The following is a 23,696-nucleotide window of genomic DNA, read 5'->3' as shown; positions in this document are numbered from 1 at the left end:
AGACACTTGAAAAGTCATGCAACAGTTGTCCACATAAATGCCTAATATTTGTCTTAAGTGTGAAGTAATTCATTGACAAAATTTTTTACTTGGATCCTCTGTTGTACATTCATGGTCCAATGGTCACTGATAGAAACAGCAGTTTTGAGTGAACCATATCTTATAACCCCTAAGAGGTTCGGATCCCTGCGAAACTTGGAAGGCAATGTTTATATTGAAAGGTAGATGTCCTGTGGTAAAGTTATGGTAGACTTTGTCGTCTTTCCAGAGTCTTGTTCGCACATCATAAAGGAAGGTTCACGAGGAGGAGAACCGCATCCCGAATGTTCGGCTCAGGTGTGTATAAACTGTGACTGCATTCGAATTTTCCTGAGTGGTGAATCAGGAGGAAAGGCTGTCATTCTTCAAGATTAGTAAGGCGAAACTTGGACACCCGAGTTACAAAAAAAAAAAAAAAGGAATTACTTTGCCACTATTATATATATTGAAGGTTTAAAACTCGTTGGGAATTCTTGTAACTTAAATATGAAGTTTTATATTTTCAAAATTAAAACATTTAGGTCATGTTTGATAGGCATGAATTCCATGGAAAATGGAATTTGATTTCTACCCTAAACCAAAAATGGATGTTTGATAGTTTTTTCTAAGGAATTCATTTTCCAACTTTGATACCACCTAAGTCATTTCCACCAAATTGAGGAAAATGAATTCTCACCAAATTGGTGAGAATTCATTATCTAGGCTGCTGGCCGATTATTTATTTATTTCGTTTTTGGCAATTGAAAAAAATTCTATCCCTAATTATAAAAAAAAAAATCTTTTAATTGACAATTTTCATATAAAATAAAGTCAAACGTACACTAAAAGATAGATGATTTTCTTAATTTTTTTATTTTTATTAATTTATTTATTTTTGCAATGGAAACAAATTTCATTTCCAATACTAGTAAATTCTATTCCTTTCATTGACAATTTTCATGTAAAATAAAGTCAAACGAACACAAAAAAATACTTTTATTTTAACATTTTTCACGTGAAAAATTATATCAATTAAATACAATAATTGACAATTCCAAGTAAAATAATTTCTAGACAATTCAATTCCCTAGAATTCGATTTCTTTCCACCCAGATTCCATCTTTGCAATCAAACGGACCATTAAATTTTCAGTTTTTCATATTGTAATTTTTAGATTAATTGCAAAATTAAAATCATAATTTTAGATGTAACTTACAATTCAAAGAATTAAATTTAATAATTGTGGGGGTTGAATTTGTTCCTATAAAACGGAATGATTTTCATTACGTTAGATGCAACTTGAATACACAAAAAAATACTCCCTATACTTTTATATTATACTATTTTGATAATTCGATAAAGACTCATTATTTATCTCCCTATTATCATGTCCATATAAGTAGAATCGAGTGTAAACTATATAATTTTTTTTTGGAGCTCTACAGTGCTGAAAGTATCCGAATGAAAGGGAGACTACATGACTTTAGAACAATATCATTGACGCGACTCATTAAAGCTTGCTTTGGAACTCTGTATTTATATTTGCGTTATTTTAATTTGTTATGTTAATTGATAATCTAAACACAAATCACTCTTTTTTCAATTTACATTTTAATTTTTGATTGGATAATCAAACTCACAAAAATGTTGTAATAAATTAAATACCTTAAAACTTTATGAGATTCAATATACAATTGAAAAATCACTAATAAATTAATTAGTTTATTGGTTTAAATAAATAAAATTAGCAATACGTTACATTACACCTACCCTTCATAATCCTATGTGACATATGGCAAAAGCGTGAATAATAATTAAAAGGGTCTTATTCGTAACACACGAATGGATGTTGCTTGAATTTTTGAATAGATTTAAGAATTATTGGGATCCACCAAATAAAGGTAAAAACTATAATATTATTAATAAAAATCGAGTATATGATTTTCAAATCCTTTCCACATATTTAAAGAGTCTAAATGAATCCTAATCAAATTGAAATTCTAATTGAGTTGATAAATCTGAATAAAACTAAAAAACTGCAAAAATAATTAAAATACCCTTAAACTAATTCAAATTTGAAAATTGTTAAAGTAAACCCTTAAACGACCGAATTTGATCTTGAAAGTTTGATGATATAAACTCACAAAAATGTGCAAAAATGAAAAATGCTTATTGGTTGTTCTCTCTCGCGAAAAATTTGTTGTCCGAGCTAAAAGTTATGCGTATCCTTATCTATTCTCTTTTTAAAATCAGTGCAGAATTTTATCTTCTAACTACTCTGCAACACCATACCTCCAATTTCAAATGCAATGCGCCAAACACATTCTAATTAGTTGTTGTTCGTTCGTTCTCTCCTCTTTTTTTTTTTCTTTGTTGGTGGGGGGGGGGGATGGTAAGTGCTAATTAAGTTATTTTTCCAATTGAAACCCACAGTTCAGTTCATAGTTAGTTGACACACCCACAATAAATCTCAAGAATTACATTCCAATCAAAGTTTTCTAAATTCGGCGTCAAGTTTCCTAAAATTTTTGGTCAAGCTTGCTTAAAAATTCTGAATTTTGTAGAAAAAGAAAAGGAAGATAAATTTTCTTCCTTTTCTGAGTTTCTAAAAGTTATATAGAGTTTTCGAAGAGATTTTCAAAGTGTGTCCAAAGGATAAACGCTAACATTTATCCTTGCGACACTATGCGACCTAATATTTTAAAAATGATTTTCTCTGTTTTAGTGCAAATAATTACATGACTGTTTTAGTGCAACTAATTTTCAACTCACCTTTCCTATAACTTAAATACGTGTTTCAAATTTATTACGAAATTAAGAATTATTACGAAATTAAGAATTTTTCCACGAAATCAATCTACATTTTGAATAGTAGATTGATGGAGAATATGTGGTTACAAATTATAGAAAATTTTGGATTTGCATATAATATTATTTTATTGAAAAATGTGCGGTTGAAAATGAGTTATGAAAAAATAAATTTTTAGAAGAATGAGAATCAAACATCTCACCACTGCTGGTTAATTTCACAGCTTACTTCAGCACAAACCTCACAAAAACCTTCGCTTAGCCCTTGTTTGAGCCACATTATTTTATAAAAATGAATTTTTGAATAGTGTAATGATGGAAAATGTGTGCAATATTATTTTATTAAAAAATGTGGTTGAAATGATATCAAATCACTATTTAAAAATATATTTTTTCCAGATAATGTGAATGAAACGGAGCCTTAATTTCTTCACCTACCCTGTGCTTCACTGAGAAACCATTTAAAGTAAAACTAGATCAGCGTAATAGAATAATATATTTTATGTCAAACAAAAAAGTCCCAATTATTTAGACCCCGATTGTTTCCCACTCTTTGATCACAAAAATGAAAAATATGATCGTTATCCATCACATCAAGTCACCATATTTAACTTTCTCTCTTTTATCTAGGTACCGTATCGACTATATTTTTCATTTTCATTCTTATAATAATGAGAATCAAATTGAGACTTAATAAATTTACATAATGGCTGATCCTTTTAGCCTCCATATAATATATTATTCCATAACGACCCTTATCTAGTTGTCGTAAAATTGATTTGGCTCGGATGCATTTTATTTTAAAAATTGAAGTTAGCACGATGGTTTTTATTTCCAAAACTAAATTTAGCTCGATACCATAAATAATCATTCCGTAATGACTGCCAAAGAAATGGTCTTTAAAAAGTTCTTCTTATTTTTTATTTTTCTTCCTTTTACTCGTTTCCCTTTCGCATAGCATTTTTTTGCCTAGTTGCTGTGATAACATTTTTTTATGGCTATAACCTGTCATAATCATAAATATAAAATGTCAAGTGTTGGCACTAGCTTGTGAAGTTGGATTTGAACCGTAACTTAGCCCCGTTCGGCCCCCATTTTGTGGAAAAATTAATAGGTGTAATAGTATTTTTTTTGAAAAATGAGTGATTGAAAAAGAAAGAAAAGTTTTCGATTTATGTATAATATTATTTTATGGAAGACTACGTGATTGAAAATAGGAGAGAAAAAAATAAAATGTAATGAAATGAAAAGTAACGAGTGCCAAAAAGGGGCTTAATATTAATTCAATTTTTGTAATATTAATTCAATTTTTGAAGGCAAATGTTAGTTCACGGCTCACGTGTTTAGAAAATGAATTCTGCTGGTCAATATTCGCCTGACGAATTTGAAACAAAGATAACCAAAATGAAAATATTCAGGAAAAAAAAAAAAATGCTACGTCCTTGTAGCTGTCAGATTTAGACATTAAACCCCTATTTGGCCCCGTTAAATTTCATTACATTACATTATATTTTTCTCTTTTCTATTTTCAATCAAACAATTTTTCATAAAATAATATTACACATAAATCGAAAATCTTTCATTTCTTTTTTCAGTCACTCATTATTTAAAAAAAAAAACATTATTCTACACATTTTTTAGATGGCCAAATGAGAGCTAAGCCACCGTTTGGCCCCTTTAAATTCCATTCAATTTTTTCCCTTCTATTTTTAGCCATATAATCTTTCATAAAATAATATTACACGTAAATTGAAAACTTTTCATTCTTTTTCAACCACTCATTTTTCAAAAAAATACTATTTCACCCATTTTCATTTTCAAAATATAGGGGCCAAATTGGGGCTAAAATAACATAAGATGATACTTCAAGTGTCCAATAATGTAAGATAGAAATTCAGCAGAGCCGGCTAAGAAGCCAAAATCAAACACGATATCTATATGGCAATGCTAGTCAACACATACTGATACAAATTCCAACTTAACGGTACAAGTAGTAATTTTGTTGCTGCTATATATAGGAGATGTTTTGGGAACATTTTATCCAACTAAATAACGCAACCAATAGCCATCACAATGGAGACCCAGCTTCTTTCTTTTAACTTCATTACTTTCTTGCTTTTCATATACTTCATCACCTTGTTGGTTAAGGGATGGAAGAAATCAAATTCCCTTGACAAGCATAAAAAATTGCCCCCAAGTCCGTCGGAGTTGCCTGTGATTGGACACCTACACCACTTAATGGGTGCACTCCCACACCGTGGTCTAAGAGATTTAGCAAAAAAATATGGGCCGATCATGCATCTGAAGCTTGGTGAAGTTTCTACCATTGTCATATCGTCGCGTGAAATGGCTAAAAATATTTTAACAGCGCATGATCTTGCTTGTGCAGACAGACCAGAAAGTATAGGAATGAAGATTTTGTGGTACAACTATACCAATATTGCCTTTAGTCCGTATAATGACTATTGGAGGCAAATGCGTAAAGTGTGCATTGTAGAGCTCTTAAGTAGCAAAAATGTCCGATCATATAGCTCCATAAGGATAGACGAGACTTCACGTCTTGTTAACAATATCCGGTCGTCTTCTGGACAACTCATCAATCTAACTGACAATATCTTCACATTCACGAGTTCAATCACATCTAGAGCAGCATTCGGCGAGCTACTGAGGGATCAAGACACTTTGATAAAGTTCATGAAAAAAGGAATCGCCTTGGCTGCAGGATTTGATTTGGCTGATTTCTACCCGACAAGAAATTTCTTTCAGTACGTCTCTTGGAATAAATTTAAATTGTTGAAGATGCGGCGTGAACAAGATTTAATTCTTGACCGCATCATTGACGAGCACAAAGATAACCGAGCTAGAGGAAAAGGAAGCAATGGGGAGTTGGGAAGTGAGGACATAATCGATGTTCTACTCAGGTTACAACAAAGTGGAGAGCTTGATGTCCCTATTACTAATGACAACATCAAAGCAATCATTTTCGTAAGTACTTATGTAAAAGTAAAATAATTACTTATTCTTAAGCCTTTTTGTTTCCACAACGATAAGAATGGTTTTGTTTTTCCAGGACATGTTTACAGGAGGAACTGAAACAACCACCACAGCACTTGATTGGCTCATGGCAGAGTTAGTGAGAAATCCACGTGTGATGGCAAAGGCACAAGCTGAAGTAAGACAAACTTTTGAAGGAAAGAAGACAATCGACGAGAGTGATTGTCAAAATCTGAAATATCTGAAATTGATTATCAAGGAAAACTTTAGGATACACCCCGTCGTTCCATTACTTCCAAGAGCATGCAGAGAAGAATGTGAAGTTGATGGGGGGTATACTATACCCGTCAAAGCAAAAGTTACCGTTAATATCTGGGCATTGGGAAGAGATCCAGAATATTGGGATGAACCAGAAAGTTTTAAACCAGAGAGATTCGAGAATAGTACTCTTGATTTCCTGGGAAATAACTTTGAATATATTCCATTTGGATCAGGAAGAAGGTTTTGTCCCGGCATGAGTTTTGCCTTGGCAAATATTGAGTACCCTTTAGCACAACTTCTCTATCACTTTAACTGGAAACTTCCCCCTGGAATGAATACTAATGATATGGACATGATCGAGGCACAAGGAATAAGTGGAACGAGAAAAGATAATCTTCACTTGATTGCCACACCCTACAACCCTCCTGTGGAAGGTTAAGGAATCCAGTGAAAGGAGGCTTGAGAGCAGTTCTTGATGCAAATAAGCTTCACTAGTAGAAGTAATTTCGCCCAAAAATGCATCAAAGTTTTTAATTCCCTATATTAATGTATGCACTCTTATTTACAAAGATTTTCATGTATGTCTTTATGTTCTTCCTTAGTATGTCATATACTACTTCAGAACTGTGGGTTTCCGATTGTGAGTTGTTGATGAAGTGGTAATCATAACTGATGCAGACAAAAGAGATAAAACGATAACAAGTGAACAACAGATCATTGATTCGCAGTTAGACAAAATTCCCGGACAATTATATTATTTTTTCATAAAACAAAAGGCAAAAAAATGTCATTGCCCGCTGAGGGTCAATAAGCAGCAAAATAACCTAATTACTAGTTTATTTGAAATTACTCACTTAGTCCCCCAACTATTAACAAAAGATAAACTAGACCTTCAATCACACAAAAAATCATTTAGGCTCTTATTAAATAAATAAACTACTGAAAGCAAGCCCATGCATATTTAAGTAGTATTGCGCCATTCACCTCGATTTGGAGAAAATTCACCCTCTAATCTTGAGTCGTTTTTTCACCCTTTGCCTTGTAAAAGTGGCGACGTATCATGTAAGCCAATGGCGAAAACGTCAAATGATCCTAGTAGCCTTATTTCAACTCCTGTTTGACAACCATTAAAACAAAAAACTCTCTCTCTTAATTTTTTTTTTCAAACTTATTTTCAACTGCATATTTTTAAAATAAAATATTTTGCATATAAAAAAAAATAAAATTTCCAACTATTTTACCACATCCTCCAAAAAAATCACTATTCCAAAACTCATTCCCCCCACCAGAAAAAAATAAAAAAAATCTCAGCCCTTGTTTGATTCTCATTCTTTGGCCACAAAAATGAAAAATATGACCGTTATCTATTATATCAAGCCATTATATTTAACTTTCTATCTCTTATGTAGGTCTCATAACGACTATATATTTCATTTCTATTTTTACAAAAATGGTTACCAAACGGGGCCTGAATTAAAATGATTGACAAACACGGGCTCATTTTCTTCCACCCCATAGCATGAGTCAAAATGAACAAATTTGACTGATGGAAGACGTTTACTTACATGTTGAATAGCTTGTTGGACAAGATCTAAACAATTTTTCTCTACCTAATGTAGGAATTTGTTCGATTGGTCTAATGAGATGAGCGCAGAATCAAAGTCCATGTTTCAGCTTCATTTTTTAAAAATCGTGTTTTTTTTCAAACTCTTTTTCACGTTCTTTCAATAAAATAAATTTTGCTCGAAAGTCCAAAATTTTTCCTACTTTTAATCATACATTCTCTGAAAAAATAAAGTTTTATAAAATTTATTCTTAAAAAATAAAAATGAAGTGCTCTTCTTTTTGTTGCCAAGATTGCAAGTTCGCAATTATTTCTTTTTGTTCTTTATATTTGTTTTTTTTTGTTCATAATTATTTCAACAATATTTCTTGATATTATTATGAAATATAAATATTTTCTACTCTTTTGTTATAGAGGCATCTCTAAAAAACTCTCTAAGTACAAGATACTCTAAAATGGCGTGCTATAATTAATAATGCAGTAGGTCATCACTTTTGTAGAATTACTCTTAATGTACAAGGTCCTACTTTCATAGGCCCCTGCCAGGTGAGAAAGAGGTGAGGGCGGGCCCCAAGTTTTTTAAAAATACTTATGGAGCCCGACCCAATAATAGTGAGGGCTTGTGAGGCCCTTGTGAACCGAGCTCAATTCACTTTTGTATTTACTCACCTAACCTAAGACAAAAAGAGATAGTTGACTTCTCTGATATAATGACAAATTCCGTGGATCATCACATTCTTTAATAATCTGTCTTTTGAAATATTTTAAAATACCTCTATTCAAGATATGGTATATTAACTTCAGCCAATCATTTATTTGGAACAATAATTACTAGATATATGTTTTTAGAATGTGAATTTTCGAGTAATTGTCATCAGTTCATAACATATAGAAGTAAGCCTTGATTAATTTCAACAATATATTTTAATGGATCCATAGATAAAATCCATCATTATTTCTATCCATTTATGAATTAATATGTTGATAAATTCCTCCGCTGCGGGTTAATAAGCAGCAAAATAACCTAAGGGAAGAGTGGAGAATCGAAGCCCCTATTTCAACTTTATCTTTTAAACCCCATCTTTACTCAAACTCATTTTTCTAAGCACACGTTCTTCCAATAAAATAATTTTGTACGTAACCCTAAAATTTTTCCTTATATTTTAACCATACATTCTTAAACAAAATCAATTTTGCAAAATTCATTCTAAAATAATAGGGCTAAACAGGAGCAAATTAAAAATCATGTAAGAATGATTAATGTAGACATATAAAGAGATCGTTAAACATGACGATAGCTTTATCAGTTGAGTACACAATATAATAAATGGTGAAAATTTTACACCAATGCACCTACGCATAGGAATATAAGAAAGAATAATGCCCAGTGTACAGGGCAATGGCTCACAGGTGTTTTACAGGGCCCCTCACTGTGCATGGCCCCACATGTATTTAAAAAAAATAAATTACGTGGACCCCATGTATGTGTGTGGCCTGGCAGGGACTGTACACAGGTCCTGTAAACCTAGCACGGTTCTATAAGAAATGTATGGAAACCATCATTCAAGCATGGGTTAAAAATCAATTTCAATCCTCTTTGCACCCATGTAACTCTGAGAAAGAATAATCTCAAGTATATGAACCCAGTTGAGTAAGCCACCAAAACTCAGAATCCATTTCTTTTAAAGTTTCCTTTCATAAATTCATCTTGTTGATGCATGTCATAATTCATAAATATTCATTTTAATGGTTCCAATTCATGCATCTTGAAGGACCAAAAAAGTGGCGGGCAGCAACAACATTCAAACCCAATTCCCTGATCCATCCAATTTAGCCTTCCATAAAAAATCAGACCCTCTTTCTTTTTAGTTGGAGTTGATTCACACTCTCAAGGTCATAGGATGAATACGCGTAAAAGTTATCATTCTCAATCTCAACAGCCCGTTGATTAACAATTTCGTAGGAAAACTTAGCTTTTCCAGAGGTAGGTAGTTTTCCTTTTGATTCGGGCTATCCAAAATTGTGCTATTAATAAATTCATAATTTACCTCAAAATTTTGGACCGCTTATAGGAGATCTCAACATGTGGCTCATAAAAATTTGGTGGACCGCTGTAATGAACATTCATCTAAACCAATATCCATTATCCATATCTTCGGGGTTGAAAGCGACAAAAGGGTAATTATCGTTGTTAAAGTCCTACTCTACAGTCGAATCACCTGCAACCATAACACTACCGTGCTGGTCCTTGTTATAAACTATCATGCCAGTGCCCTTCATTGGCACCCAATAATACCCATTGTTTGGCCTTCAACGTATCAATGTATTAATCCAATAGATCAAATTATTGGTAGATTGTCTCATATGCTATCAGTATTGAATCTCGTCCAAGAAACTTCAAGAACATCAACCCGTCTCTAGTAGGAATGTGGTTGTAGCCTGATACCAACAGATGAAAAATGAATACAAGATAGAACAATAACACAATTTTGACAATATGTTGATTTGAAATGAATATCTTTTAAATCAAAATTGGGTAAAATTCTCATAATATAATAGTTTTTCATAAAACAAAAGCCAAAAAATGTCACCTACCGGCTATAGGTTTAATAAAGAGCCACTATTTTCAACCAAATTATCATTATTAAGTTCATTCATCTAAACACTCTATATCCCAGCAACTTTTATATTTCTATCCCACTCTTTTCTATGACATACTTAGGCATCTCAATGGTGCGGCTTTGGCCAGTGCATCCTGTGCTTGTTCGACGCTCTACCCTATTTCAAAGGAAGAGTGATTATGGGAAAATGTGTGCCATTCTATGTGTCCCATTATCACTGCACCTCTCGAAACTCTCTCATATATTGTAAATAAGTCCCTGTTGGGACACATATGAAAGGTACAAGCTGAGTAAAGAACTCATTCCTCACAAGGTTTGGAATTCATGTCAAAAATCACAAGAAGCTCTTTTTTACTTTGCTCATCTTTCACAATATCAGCCTCTACTAAGTTAATAGGTTGCTTTCCTTTATCAGTAGTACCAGCAGCCTTATTCTTATTTTTCAGATAATAGCAATTAGCTTTGATATGTCCAATCTTCTTACAGTAATGACACATATTTTCTGCATGTTCGGATTTTGATCTGCCCCTCATATTCCTATTAGAATTCCTATCATGATTTCTTCCACGAACAACCAAACCTTTTGCCTGACTTCCAAATCCTCTAGCAAGATGCCTTATCTTTTTCTTAGATAACAAAGCAAAGTCGACCTCTTCCACATTGAGAGTATCCAATTAAATAGAATAGTATCTCCAAAAGTCAGATATGATGGCGACAACATACAACAACATCAACACTAAGTTCTCCTCATCATACTTAATCTCCAACATCTCCAAATCAGTCAAAATTTCTTTGAACATAGTCAAGTGATCATTCAATGACGCACTTAAAGATATTCTATGAGAATACAAGTACTGTTTCAAGTGTAACTTGTTGGTCAAGCTCTTTGTCATACAAAGTTACTCCAATTTCAATCACAACGTAGCGACACTTTTCTCCTTGAGAACATCTTGAAGATTTTGGTTTGATAGATGTAGATGAATTTGGGTTTGGGCTATTCGATCCCTACGCAGCTTTTCATCCTGCATTCAGGTTGAAGGTATCTTATCAAAGCCAAGCAAGAATTCTTCCAAATCTATTGCGAAAGAACTCCTGGCATTTTACTTGCCAAAAAATAAATCTCATGTTCGATCCAATACCGAAATATCAAATTTCATCGTTGCCATGCGGAATAATCACCTTCGCTCTGATACCACTTGTTATAAAGTTGATAGAAAGATTACGACAATAATGAAATAATCAAGAACAAAATAAATAACACAAAGATTTGCTTGAAAATCCAAGACGAGAAAAAACTACAGACTAAGGAGGAAAAATTCACTATAATCAATAGCAATTGTGTTTACAACAAAATCTCTCTTTACTAAAATCTAAAGCTCTCAAAATTTTGTATGAATGTTATGAATCAATACAAGCCGTGAATTATGTATATAAAACCTTAGAAACCAATTTGTAGATAAATAGGAGTTCAAAACGCATTAAAACGCGAATACTCGAGAAATACTGTCCCTCGAGTGATAGGCGGGCTAGAACTTTCTGTTGAGAATCTATCGGTGTACTAGTCAGCTTGTAGCAAGCTATCGAAAATAAAGTGATAATTTTCCTGCTCCATAAGTTTGATCTCTCCAAGACCACTTCAAATGCAACTCCTATACCCATTAGAATTTGGGTCACATTACAACAATTTACATGTTGAATATCTTGTTGAATCTAAACAATTTTTCTCCTCCTAATGTAGGAATTTGTTCGATTGGCCTAATGAGATGAGTGGAGAATCAAAGTCCACGTTTCAATTCCATTCTTTAAAATTCATTTTTTTAACGACACATTCTCTCAATAAAATAAATTTTGCCGGAAAATCCAAATTTTTTCCCTATTTTAACCATATCTCTAAAAAAATCAATTCATATAAAATTTATTACTAAAAAATAGGCTCCAACAGGGACAAAACAAAAATGGAGTGCTCTTTCTTTTTGTTGCTAAGCTCTTTCTTTTTGTCGCCAAGATTACAAGTTCACAATTATTTCTTTTTGTTCATTATATTTGTTTTTTTTTTGTTCATAATTATTTCAACCATATTTCTTGATATCATTGTAAAATATGATTATTCTCTACTCCTTTGTTATAGGAGCACTTTCAAAAAAATTCTAATAACTAGATACTCTTTATTATAGGCAATGATTGAAAATAAACTCCAAGAGATTCTGTGTTTTAACTTTTTAAAGTAGACTCTCTATTTTTATTTTATAATTATTGTATTTAATAAGTTACATATTTAAATATTTGTTTACTAAGTTATTCAAATCATATTTGAATTAATTGATCATTTCAAATTGTTTCTCATTATTGAGAATTGGAAACAAAGATAAAATACGAACTTGTTTTATAGTGATTTTTTTAGAGCAGGTCCGAGTCAAATAGTAATGAACCGAAGCATTTCTTTTTACACTATTTCAAAAATCCAAGGACTCAATCGTATGGATATGTTAGCATGGCTTAGGGAGGGAGTTTTCCTTATTTAATTAAAATAACAAGGAAATTAACTACTCCATCGGACTAGTTCCAGGTTCGAATCCCGGGCAATCCACTCTCTTTTTTTCATTTCATTTAATTGGTCTACGCTATAGGATAACAAGATGGTTAGAAATATTTTATTTTTTGAACCTAATTGCTCTTTTGATTTCGAAAAAAAAAAATTTCCTTATCAATATACTACTTTTTTTACATACGCATCTCCATTCCGTAATGGAGAATGCCAATAGTTAGGATTCATTAAAAAAATAAATAATAGAATCCACTCATGGGGGGAGAAGTCCTTGCCGTATCAAGCACTCATCTATTTTTAACGTCAAATTAGATCGGGAAATTATTCAAATTTAAGAATAGAAGTTGGTTGCTTTTACTTTGGTGTAATTAATTGAAGCAATAAGGACCTATCCATTTACTCATTCGATCCAACTTCTTTTTGTTCCGTTCCAAGAATTTGAATAGAGTTTTGTTGATTCAATAAAAATGAAACAAACTCAGAACTCTTCTTTGATACGACATGCTATTTTTTCCATTCATTCCCTTCCACGATCAGTCGTGGTGTTCCAAACTTTACCGATGGTATGGACGAATTTCTTACTTCATCCAAATGTGTAAAAAGAATCTAGTCGAACTTAAAAGCCGAGTACTCTGCCATTGAGTTAGCAACCCGAAGAAAATATAAAAAGTTTAAACATAATTTAAATATTCAAACTAAAGGGTGTGAAGATACAATCTAAATCAATTATCAATTAAATAATGAGAAAAGAAATTAGATGAAGTAATCAAACAATTGAGCTAAGAAGTCTTTAGAAAAAAATTATAATGCATTAGAAACATAAAAATGAATAGATCAGATCAAAATACAAGAAATTATTTGATAAAATATATATATATATATATATAGAGAGAGATAGAGGGAGAATTGTCAAAATTGATAGACTACCTCTTATGTTATCTATTTTTTTTTTTTAAATTTAAAAACCTCTTGTATCAATATCAAAGAAAGGAATGAGGTAAAGTAAAAAAAATCATCTATGGTAAGGAAATAAATAGATCCATTTCACTGAATTATATTTGTTCAATACACTGTTGTCAATGTAAGTATTGAGAAAGGAATACAATGGAAAAAAACAAAAGAAAATTCATTGAAATATATATATTTTGGACAGGTTTGCAACCACACTTTTGATGCTTTTGGATTCTGTGTTTTTGGGCAATTAAGCTTTACGATTAAATTAGTAAGTGATTAGGTTTTGTTTCATGTTTAAATGGTGCAACATTCTCGATAGAGAATATGGTCTCGCCAAAATTTAATAATGCTGAGACCGTCCTTCTCGGTTGATATTTGCAAAACCTCCTAGTTACAACTATTGCATAAAAAAAGAAAAAAGAAAAAAAGGGACTTGCCTACTTCTAATTAAAATTTCTCCTTGGTCCCTAAGTTCCTCACAAAAATAAAAGGCACCTAATAACAAGTAATAGGGTATATCAATTCGGAAATGTTTTTATAGGATGAGCAATATATGTTTTACATTTCTAGACATAAATGTTCAATTTTCACGAGATATAGATTTTTATTCAAAAGATACAACAAAAAGATATTATAAATGACAAATTTAAATAGAGCAAGCAAAATTCGTAGGTCGGTTTTAAAATATTGTTTAGTACTAAATAAAGGATATAAAAGTCGAGGTAATAATGTTAAAGTATAAACTTATTTTTCAGAATAATTTTCAATATTGTTCAAATCCAACGTGCAATTTAATTAGGGTTTAAAACAAGTTCAAATCATCTATGGTAAGGAAATAAATAGATCCATTTCACTGAATTATATTTGTTCGATACACTGTTGTCAATGTAAGTGTTGAGAAAGGAATACAATGGAAAAAACAAAAGAAAATTCATTGAAATATATATATATTTTTATTTAAACTCAAAAAATTCAATTTAACAATGAAATAATATTCCAAATTGTCCAGGATTTACTCTAGATATCTAATATACATAGATACAAAAAAGTGTAGATGCGAGAATAAGAATTGGAAAAAAATATATCGAATTTTCAATGTATTTCGTCAATCTAAGTGGAATAAACAAACTGGATTCCTTGTTGGTTAGTCAAATTCCAACGAAAACCACAAAATTGAAAGAAATGAAATGTCCGAATTTGAGATTGATATGATCAACCAAAAAAGGTTTTGTTGTTATCAGACATGGAATTCGACAGAAGCAATAAGAAGTAGATACGAATAAAGCAGGATTAAGGGGGAATAAAAAAAATAGTAGAGAAAAGTTATACAAAGTTATATACAAATCACTACCCCCTTGGTATTTCTTTAATTGAATTTTTTTTGATTAGGTCGAAGTTCCTTAAAAACTTCTGCATTCTTCAAAATATCTTGAATAGTTCCTATAGGTTGAGCACTCTTTTCAAGGAAATATAGAATAGTAGGAATATTTACATAAGTTTGATACTTCAATGGATCATAAAAACCCACTTTTCGAAGATCTTTTCCTTCTCTTCGGGATTGAACATCAAATGCAACGATTTGAGATATGGCTCATTGAGATATATGTAGGAATGTATAGAAAATTTTGTCCTCGTACTACTCGAGAAAAAATGATTTGATTCGAAATTTTGTCTATGTATGAAATTCTAATAAATGACAAATAAGCCTATAAAATCAATTAGACTATGATTTAAGTCCTTTTTTCCTTCTTCCTACCTGACAATGAAAAAAAAAAAAAAACCATTCGTATTCATAACTCAAATTGGATATCTCTCAAATAGCTTAAAGGAAAAAAATCTTTAATAAATTTCATTTATTGAGTGGTCTTTACCCCCTTTTGTTTGTCTCGTTTAAACTTCTATTTTGATTCTTCAATCTAATCCAGTTATTGAGACTATCGTGACAATTAAAAGGGTGTTTCCTTGTTTTGGGATCCTTTATCTTTGTTTTAAATCGCTGGGTTTAGACATTACTTCGATGCTTCTTAATCCTTTCAAAATGACAGCAAAGCGAAGAACCTTACCAGGGCTTGACATGCCGCGAATCTTCTTGAAAGAGAGGGGTACCTTCGGGAACGCGGACACAGGTGTTGCCGATCAAACTTCCATCGACGAGAAGCAAATGAAATGCTTTCATAAAAATTCTCGTAGAATCGAGAAAAAAGTTTTCATCCTGTACATGCCAGATCATGAATTAGTAACTGCATCCAATTTTCAAAAAAAATCCCAATTGTGTAGGACTTTCCATTTTTGGAATGGAATAGGATCAAGATCAAATCTTATTCCATGGTATTTACACGAGGTTCCTTTTTAAGAAAGTCCCCGAGAGGGCTTAGTTGATCCATGATTTATGTTTCATCTTTCGTTTCCTTTTCGAGAAATCTATCGATCACTTTCGATTCTTTCTTTTTCTCTTAATTCTTTTCCGAGCAGCACCCAATACACTGACAGCTCCCATCATATGAAATGGGTTTAGCGTCCAATTATGAAATCCTTGAAAAAAGAGGATGAATCGAAATATAGCTACTACACCAACACTAGGTGCAAATAACCAACCAGACTGACCTAGTGGATAAATCAGGAATACAAAAACAAAAAATAGAAATTGGAGCAGAGAATGCGATTGCATTATAAGGTCGCAATTGAATAGATCGAGCAAGCTCGAATTGATGTAACATGAAACCTATTAGTCCGAAAGTACCATGGAGAGCAACATAAGTCCACAGATCGCCTAATTGACACCAATGAGTAAAATTTTCTTGTACTTCAGGACCCCACAGTAACAATAAAGAATGTGCTAAACTAATAGAAGGAATAGAAAATAATGGTTTTTCGTGTTGTCAAAGATTTGAACAATGAAAATAGATGGCGAGTGCCTGATCGAATTGATCAGGTCATGTAGGAACAAGGCTCAAGTCTTCCGATCTATTAGGATACCTCAGCTGTATACATCATTACACTTCCACTTGACACTTATCTCAAGGGGTCATTCGAGCGTATCTAAATAGATACTATGTTTACATATGGATCCCTACGTCGTTCTATTCCAGTAGGATTAGGAATAGGCGTAATCGGACCCGCTTTTTACATATCTCTCATTATTTGGGACCCTATTCACTTCTTTGAGCTTCTATTGAATCGAGAAATATATTTGATTGACCATCTTTTTTCTATATACATAAGGCATTCTCCGGATAATTCAAATCGAAGCAATTGGATGTCCAACTCGGGCCGATCAATAGAAATACTCCACCCTTGTCATATATTCCATACATCACACTAGATAGATATCATATTCATGGAATAGGATTCACTTTCAAGATGCCTTGGTGGTGAAATGGTAGACACGCGAGACTCAAAATCTCGTTCTAAAGAGCATGGAGGTTCGAGTCATCTTCAAGACATAATATGAGAATGCTCATTGAATGAGCAATTCAATAAGAGAGCTCAGATCGAATCGGCATATCAATACTGATTCGATCCGAGCACTTGGAATTGGAATAAGTTCAACAGCGAATCACCAAATCTTGGTGATCATCTCTATCTAATGAATGGGGAGTCTACTTGAAAATCGTCCGCCCTGCACCCCCCTCCCGAGTATATGCTTCAACAGGAATCACACAAGGGTAGATTAGAAACCTCTGGTAAAATGCGCGCCCATAACTCAGCAGATTAGAGGGTTACACGATATTGTAATTATTGTTGGTCAGCACGAAGAATATACGGCCCTGCGAGAGTGTATCACTTTGAGAATTCCAACAATTTGTTTATTCGATACAAATTGTGACACTGATCTTACAGATATTTCGATTCCAGCGAATGATGACGCTATATCTCCAATCCGTTTAATTCTTAACAAATTAGTATTCGCAATTTTTTAGGTTCGTTCTAGCTATATAAGAAATCCTTGATTTAACGGCAAAAAAGAAGATATCAATGAACTTCTATGAAATGGTTTCATGGGATTCAGCCAATTGTCTTGATTGTGGAATATCATTGAGAAATAGGAACCCGTTGTCAAAGGATTTCCTGTGATTATTTCTAGTATGGAATGAGTTAATCATCCACTTTGGGATCTTATTAAACAAAAAGGGTGATATTGTTCTTCCATTGATCAAGAATTTCGACAGACTGCGGGTGATAAGCCGGAGGATGGTGAGAATGACGTCAAGTCATCATGCCCCTTATGCCCGGGACGACAAACGTTCTACAATGGCCGAGACAAAGGGTCGCGATCCTGTGAGGGTGAGCTAGCCCCAAAAACCCGTCCTCAGTTCGGATTACAGGCTGCAACTCGCCTACATGAAGTCGAAATCGTTAGTAATCGCCGATCATCCATACGACGATGAATTCGTTCCCGGGCCTTGTACACACTGCCCATCACACTATGGGAGTTGGCCATGCCCGAAGTCGTTACCTTAACCGTAAGGAAAGGGATGCCAAAGGCAGGGCCAGTGACTGGAGTGAAGTCGTAACAAGGTAGCTGTACTGGAAGGTGCGGCTGGATCACCTCCTTTTCAGGGAGAGCTAATGCTTGTTGGATATTTTGGTTTGACACTGCTTCATTCCCAAAACAAAAAGAAGGGAGCTACGTATGAGTTAAACTTGGAGATGGAAGTCTTCTTTCGTTTCTCGATGTTGAAGTAGGGCTAAGCTAATGGGCTTATTATCCTAGGTCTGAACAAGTTGATAGGATCCCCTTTTTTACGTCCCCATGTCCCTCGGGGAGTTGAAAATAAGCATAGATCCGGAGATTCCCGAATAGGGCAACATTTCGAACTGTTATTAAATTCATGGACAGGCGAGAGACAACCTAGCGAACTGAAACATCTTAGTAGCCAGAGGAAAAGAAAGCAAAAGCGATTCCCGTAGTAGCGACGAGCGAAAGGGAAGCAGCCTAAACCGTGAAAACGAGGTTGTGGAGAGCAATACAAGCGTTGTGCTGCTAGGTGAAGCAGCACGAATGCTGCACCCTAGATGGAACCCCTCTATCCCCAAAAAGCTTATTTGACTCCCCAAATATTTATCCTATCCCTTTTTCATTAGCGGTTCCAAATTCCTTATCTTTTTCATTCACTCTAATAAACGTATTTGAGCGTAACCCGATTTTCTCTTCTCACATGTGATATATAATACACATCCAAATTAAGCAAGGAATCCCCATTTGAATGATTCACAGTCAATATCATTACTCATACTGAAATGATAACCAACTTCTCCCATAATGATATCTATACTACCTAATATCGTCATAATATCACCCAATTTCATTCTTTTAACTAACCGAGGTAGAATTTACAAGTTGATAAAATTCGGTGGGCGAATTTTCCATCTCCAATGAAAAACACTCTGATCTATCAGAAAATTCTCAATTCTCCTTTTGGTGCTTCGACTCTTACATAAAGTTCTTGTATGGACAATTCAAAAGTCGGAGAAGGTTTTTTACTAATAAATCGATATTCAAAATCATTCCATTCGATATCTTTTACTCTATCAAAGCGTCGGATTTCTAAATTCTCAAAGGCCCCCTTGGAATTCCTTCCAGAGCCTGTTGGATAATTTTTATGGATTCTGTCATTTCATTTATTTGTACTAAATAACGAGCTAATGAATCCTCTTCTTTTTGCCATTGAACCTCCTAATCAAATTCATCGTAACACTCATAATGATCAACTTTACGAAGGTCCCATCATATTTCGGAAGCTCCTAGCATTGGTCTTAATAAACCCCAATTTAGTGCTTCTTCTCCTCCAATAATGCCTACGCCCTCAACTCGTTCTAAAAAAATAGTATTCCGTGTAATAAGCTTTTGATATTCAGCAACCCCTATTAAAAAATAATTGCAAAAATCCAAACATTTATCTATCCATCCATGAGGTAGATCAGCAGCTATTCCTCCAATACGAAAATAATTATGCATCATTCGCATACCGGTGACAGCTTCGAATAGGTCATATATCAATTCTCGTTCTCGAAAAATATAGAAGAAAGGGGTTTGTGCCCCAATAGCTGCCATAAAAGGACCAAGCCATAACAAATAGGAAGCCATACGACTCAACTCCAACATAATGGCTCTGATATAGCTAGCCCTTTTAGGTAATTGAATATTGCCTAGTTGTTCGAGTCCATTTACGTAGGACATGTATTTCTATTACTATGAAATTCATAAATGAAGTAGTTAATGGTGCGATTACCATTATCCTTCTTGTAGTGATGAATCTTGTATGTGTTCTTAAGAAATGGAATTTTTCCGTTTTTCGGGGTCTCAAAGGGCGTGGAAACACATAAGAACTCTTGAATGGAAATGGAAAAGAGATATAACTCCAAAATTACTTAAATATTTATCTACACACAAATGCAAGTTCAAACCAATTTATGTATAAATTAATTTTCAAGATGATACAAACGACAATATCACAACAAGTAACATGTAGATAATTTCAAGAGTCATATTAGATACCACTGAATTATATAGTAGCAAAATGCACAAACCGTGCGAACCAATATGCCGATTTGTATTTAAAGGAAAGAAGTGACTTTTTATAGATTTAGTGCCACTACTATTCGCCCTAAATCGTCCAATAACTGTTGTAACCATAGGAAACATTACCGACCCGCCCATGGAAGAGCTTTGTTGTTTGAGTCAATAATAGCTTCCACATTGCACCAATTAGAAAACCAACACCAACAAGAGTTCAAAAATTCATTAAGGACCAAACTATCTTGTTTCACCATCGCTGATTCTGTTGCATGCATTCTCATGTGATCCTTGAATTTCTAAGCACGTGGTTCACACGTCGCCACTTTTATCGGTGCGTATGCTTCATGTGCACTACCAGCGTCTTTTGCTGGTCATCTAAAATTTGGTGATGGTATCCATTTGTCCACTAGGTGCCTAGATTCTCTGAAATATGTGTTTGAGGTCTCGGGTAAACATGATTTTGGACAAAATCGAACCCCTTCAAGTTCCAATCCGATTTTCAGGTTACTTTAACACTTTTTCTCACTAGCCTCAACTCTATTACCATTTGTAGAGATATAATGTAGAGTATTTGAGGAACAATATCTCTCAAAGTGATGGACACCGGCCCAAAGCTTCTTTAACACCAGCATCAATGTATGCCACACCAGATCAAAACACCATCATCCATGGGAATGTCAATGGATATATTGAGAAAAAAAATCCGTTGAAGGCAACCAAAAATTTTCACCGGAGAAATTAACCTCTCCCACTTAGTTCCTATCTATACTTTATCCTGTTTGCCAATTCCCCTTCGAAACCAAGTGAAAACACATTCAATTATAGAGTCGAGACATTTGAATTCAAAATGTAAACCATTATACTATGATTAAGGGTGAAAGAGACAAGACTAGTATAGAGACATTGATCACAAGACTAAATTCAACTATTGAATTTAATCTATGGTCCACAATTTCCCTAAACTAGCACAATTTTCACCAAACTTTCTAGACCAATTAACATGTGCCATGTGGTTAAGTGATCCACCTCACAATTACGTATGTGCTTAGCATTTCTCATTGCTAGGGTATACTTTGCTTCAGTATTATATAATTGATATTTTGAGTTGTTGACAAATTTCATTTGTTCTTGTACTTTATACACAAAATAAGTTGGTTAAACAAAGTTATCATGGTGTTCAATATGATGTTCTTGTATTATATACTCGAAGTAATGCAGAAATAAAATTCTCCATTTTTAGTTTATTTATTCATATTTCTTCGTTCAAGAAAATAAGAATAATTAAAGTATATACACTCATATACTTGAAAACAAAACAGTCAAGATGATATTTTTATTATAATTACATAAAATGTCTTTCATCATTTTGTTCAACTATTGATGTAGCGGTGGAACAGATGTACAGAATGGTGATTGACAACACCCGTTGATTCGAGGGCAAATGACAGAGCACAATCAAACTTAACTTTTATTTTATAAAGGTACCCCATTCACAACACAATAGCTTTGTTTTTATGCCCTAATTACCTAGTTAATGCAAACGAGCTAAGACAGTATATGGCATGAATTACGACAGAATAATATATGTAAAGGGAAAAATTATGGAAAATATATGTATAAAATCAGTGGCGTTCTTCTTTGTGCTGTACCAACTCCATTAAACTTGATGCTACATCTAGCAGCTTTCCCGCCACCCATTTTCTTCCTCTATGGAAAATATTGGTTCTCTTGCCCAAGATAAACCAAAAGATACAGCACACCAAACTCGCCGTATTCGGGTTCGATCTGTGGGCAACCGTGCCAATTAATATTTCACGAAAAGTCATCAGAGCATGCCTTCAATTTTAAATCTCCCAATAGTCCAGTTTCCAACACTGCCTCAGCATTTGGGCACCGGAATAATGCATGGATAGTGGGCTCATTCACATCACACTCATCATAGCCTTTGAGGGTGTTGGGCACAGAAGCTCCAATAACACACGTTGATTCCAAACCGAATTATAAAGAACGAGATTTAATGACAATATTGAAGTATACTAGAAGACACCACGAAAATACAAGATTGAATTTGTAAAGGAAGAACACAAATGGTAAACATAGAGGGACGATGTTTATTAATTCAACAGTATGGAGAATACAAGACAAACTATCAATACTGCTTCTATGTTACTCTCTATAAACTAACCAGAGGAGCCTCGTATTTATAGGCCAACCCTAGAAGAGTCCTAAAAGACAATAAAATATATTATGATTAGAAGACCCAATTTCAATAGGATTTTGCTTCCTTATTAAACTTAGTTTCCTTAAACCCTAGGTTAATATTCTCCTAGTTCAAGTCGAATATGCCTTTTCAAAAGACTCCTATCTGAGTCATACTCCTAACAATCTCTACCTTGACTCAAATTTCGGTGCTATGAATAAAGCTCCTAGATTTCAAATTCATCTGCATCGAAATTAACTGGCCAAATCTCCTCAACACAGTAACCACTCCATATAAAACAAACACTCGTTCTCTAACAGGCATCCACAATCGACACCAGAACCCAATCCCCAGGGTTTCCAATTCCACCAAGGAATTAATGTTGATCACACAGGGTCAAAGCACACCCTGTAGCAAAAACCAAACCAGATGCTTGATCAGAAGGCCCCTTACTAGAACTGTCACCTTCAATATCCCTAGAACTATCCCAGACATTGCTAACACCATGGTACCTATGTTCGATGAGTCCTACCCCATCAATTGAACACAGTGTACTCGCTGAAATTGGTGGCAAAGTGAAATTATCAACGCTCTCCCTAGCAGTGTTCTGAATTGACTCAGAGCCCAACACAAGAGGTACTGTACCAAACTAAACTTCCACCACGGTACAAAACTTGTACAAATGTCTCCTCTTAACTGGTTCTACACTCCCCTACAAAATGTACAATTTAGATCTTTTCTGTCCCTCCAGTATAACTCGAAGTCCCTTTTGGACCTTCAAGACTCCACCTTCTCCAAAGAATTTATATCCTTTTGCATTCAGGGTACTTAGCAAAATGAGATTCCTTTTCAGGTCAGGAACATGTCGAACCTAATCAATTGTTCTAAATGTTCCATCCCGCAGCCTCAATCTAACTCAACTGATCCTAGCAATATGACAAGATTGGTTGTTTCCCATTACAACACCACCTTGATGAACAACCTTATATGTCTGAAATAAATTCCTATCAGAACACATATGGTGCGAATATGCTGAATCAAGAATCCACTCCTTGTCAGACCTAGACTCCACATCAGATACCACGGTCAACATCACCTCTTCGCTACCTGAACAATTCTCAACTCCATTGATTTTGTCTGAATTCAAAGATTGCACCCCACGATTTACAGCTAAATGAACTTTAGCCTACAACATATCGCAATCCTTTCGA

General features: G+C 33.8%; 1 protein-coding gene and 1 pseudogene across 1 annotated transcript; one reads left to right on the top strand and one right to left on the bottom strand.

Moving 5' to 3' along the window:
* The first annotated feature begins 4,899 nt into the window (after positions 1-4,899).
* On the top strand, positions 4,900-6,720 carry LOC111375138 (premnaspirodiene oxygenase-like). The gene is made up of 2 exons (XM_022997933.1): positions 4,900-5,811; positions 5,897-6,720. Exons 1-2 carry the CDS (start codon positions 4,900-4,902, stop codon positions 6,518-6,520), a joined length of 1,536 nt encoding a protein of 511 aa, XP_022853701.1. The 3' UTR covers positions 6,521-6,720.
* A 9,473-nt stretch (positions 6,721-16,193) lies between these two features.
* On the bottom strand, positions 16,194-19,946 carry LOC111375140 (annotated as a pseudogene).
* Positions 19,947-23,696: the final 3,750 nt, after the last annotated feature.

The sequence above is a fragment of the Olea europaea genome, unplaced genomic scaffold (assembly GCF_002742605.1).
Source record: "Olea europaea var. sylvestris unplaced genomic scaffold, O_europaea_v1 scaffold1340, whole genome shotgun sequence".
NCBI classification, from domain to species: Eukaryota; Viridiplantae; Streptophyta; class Magnoliopsida; order Lamiales; family Oleaceae; genus Olea; species Olea europaea.
The sequence above is the reverse complement of the archived record's forward strand: the minus strand, read 5'-3'. Positions and strand labels throughout refer to the sequence as shown.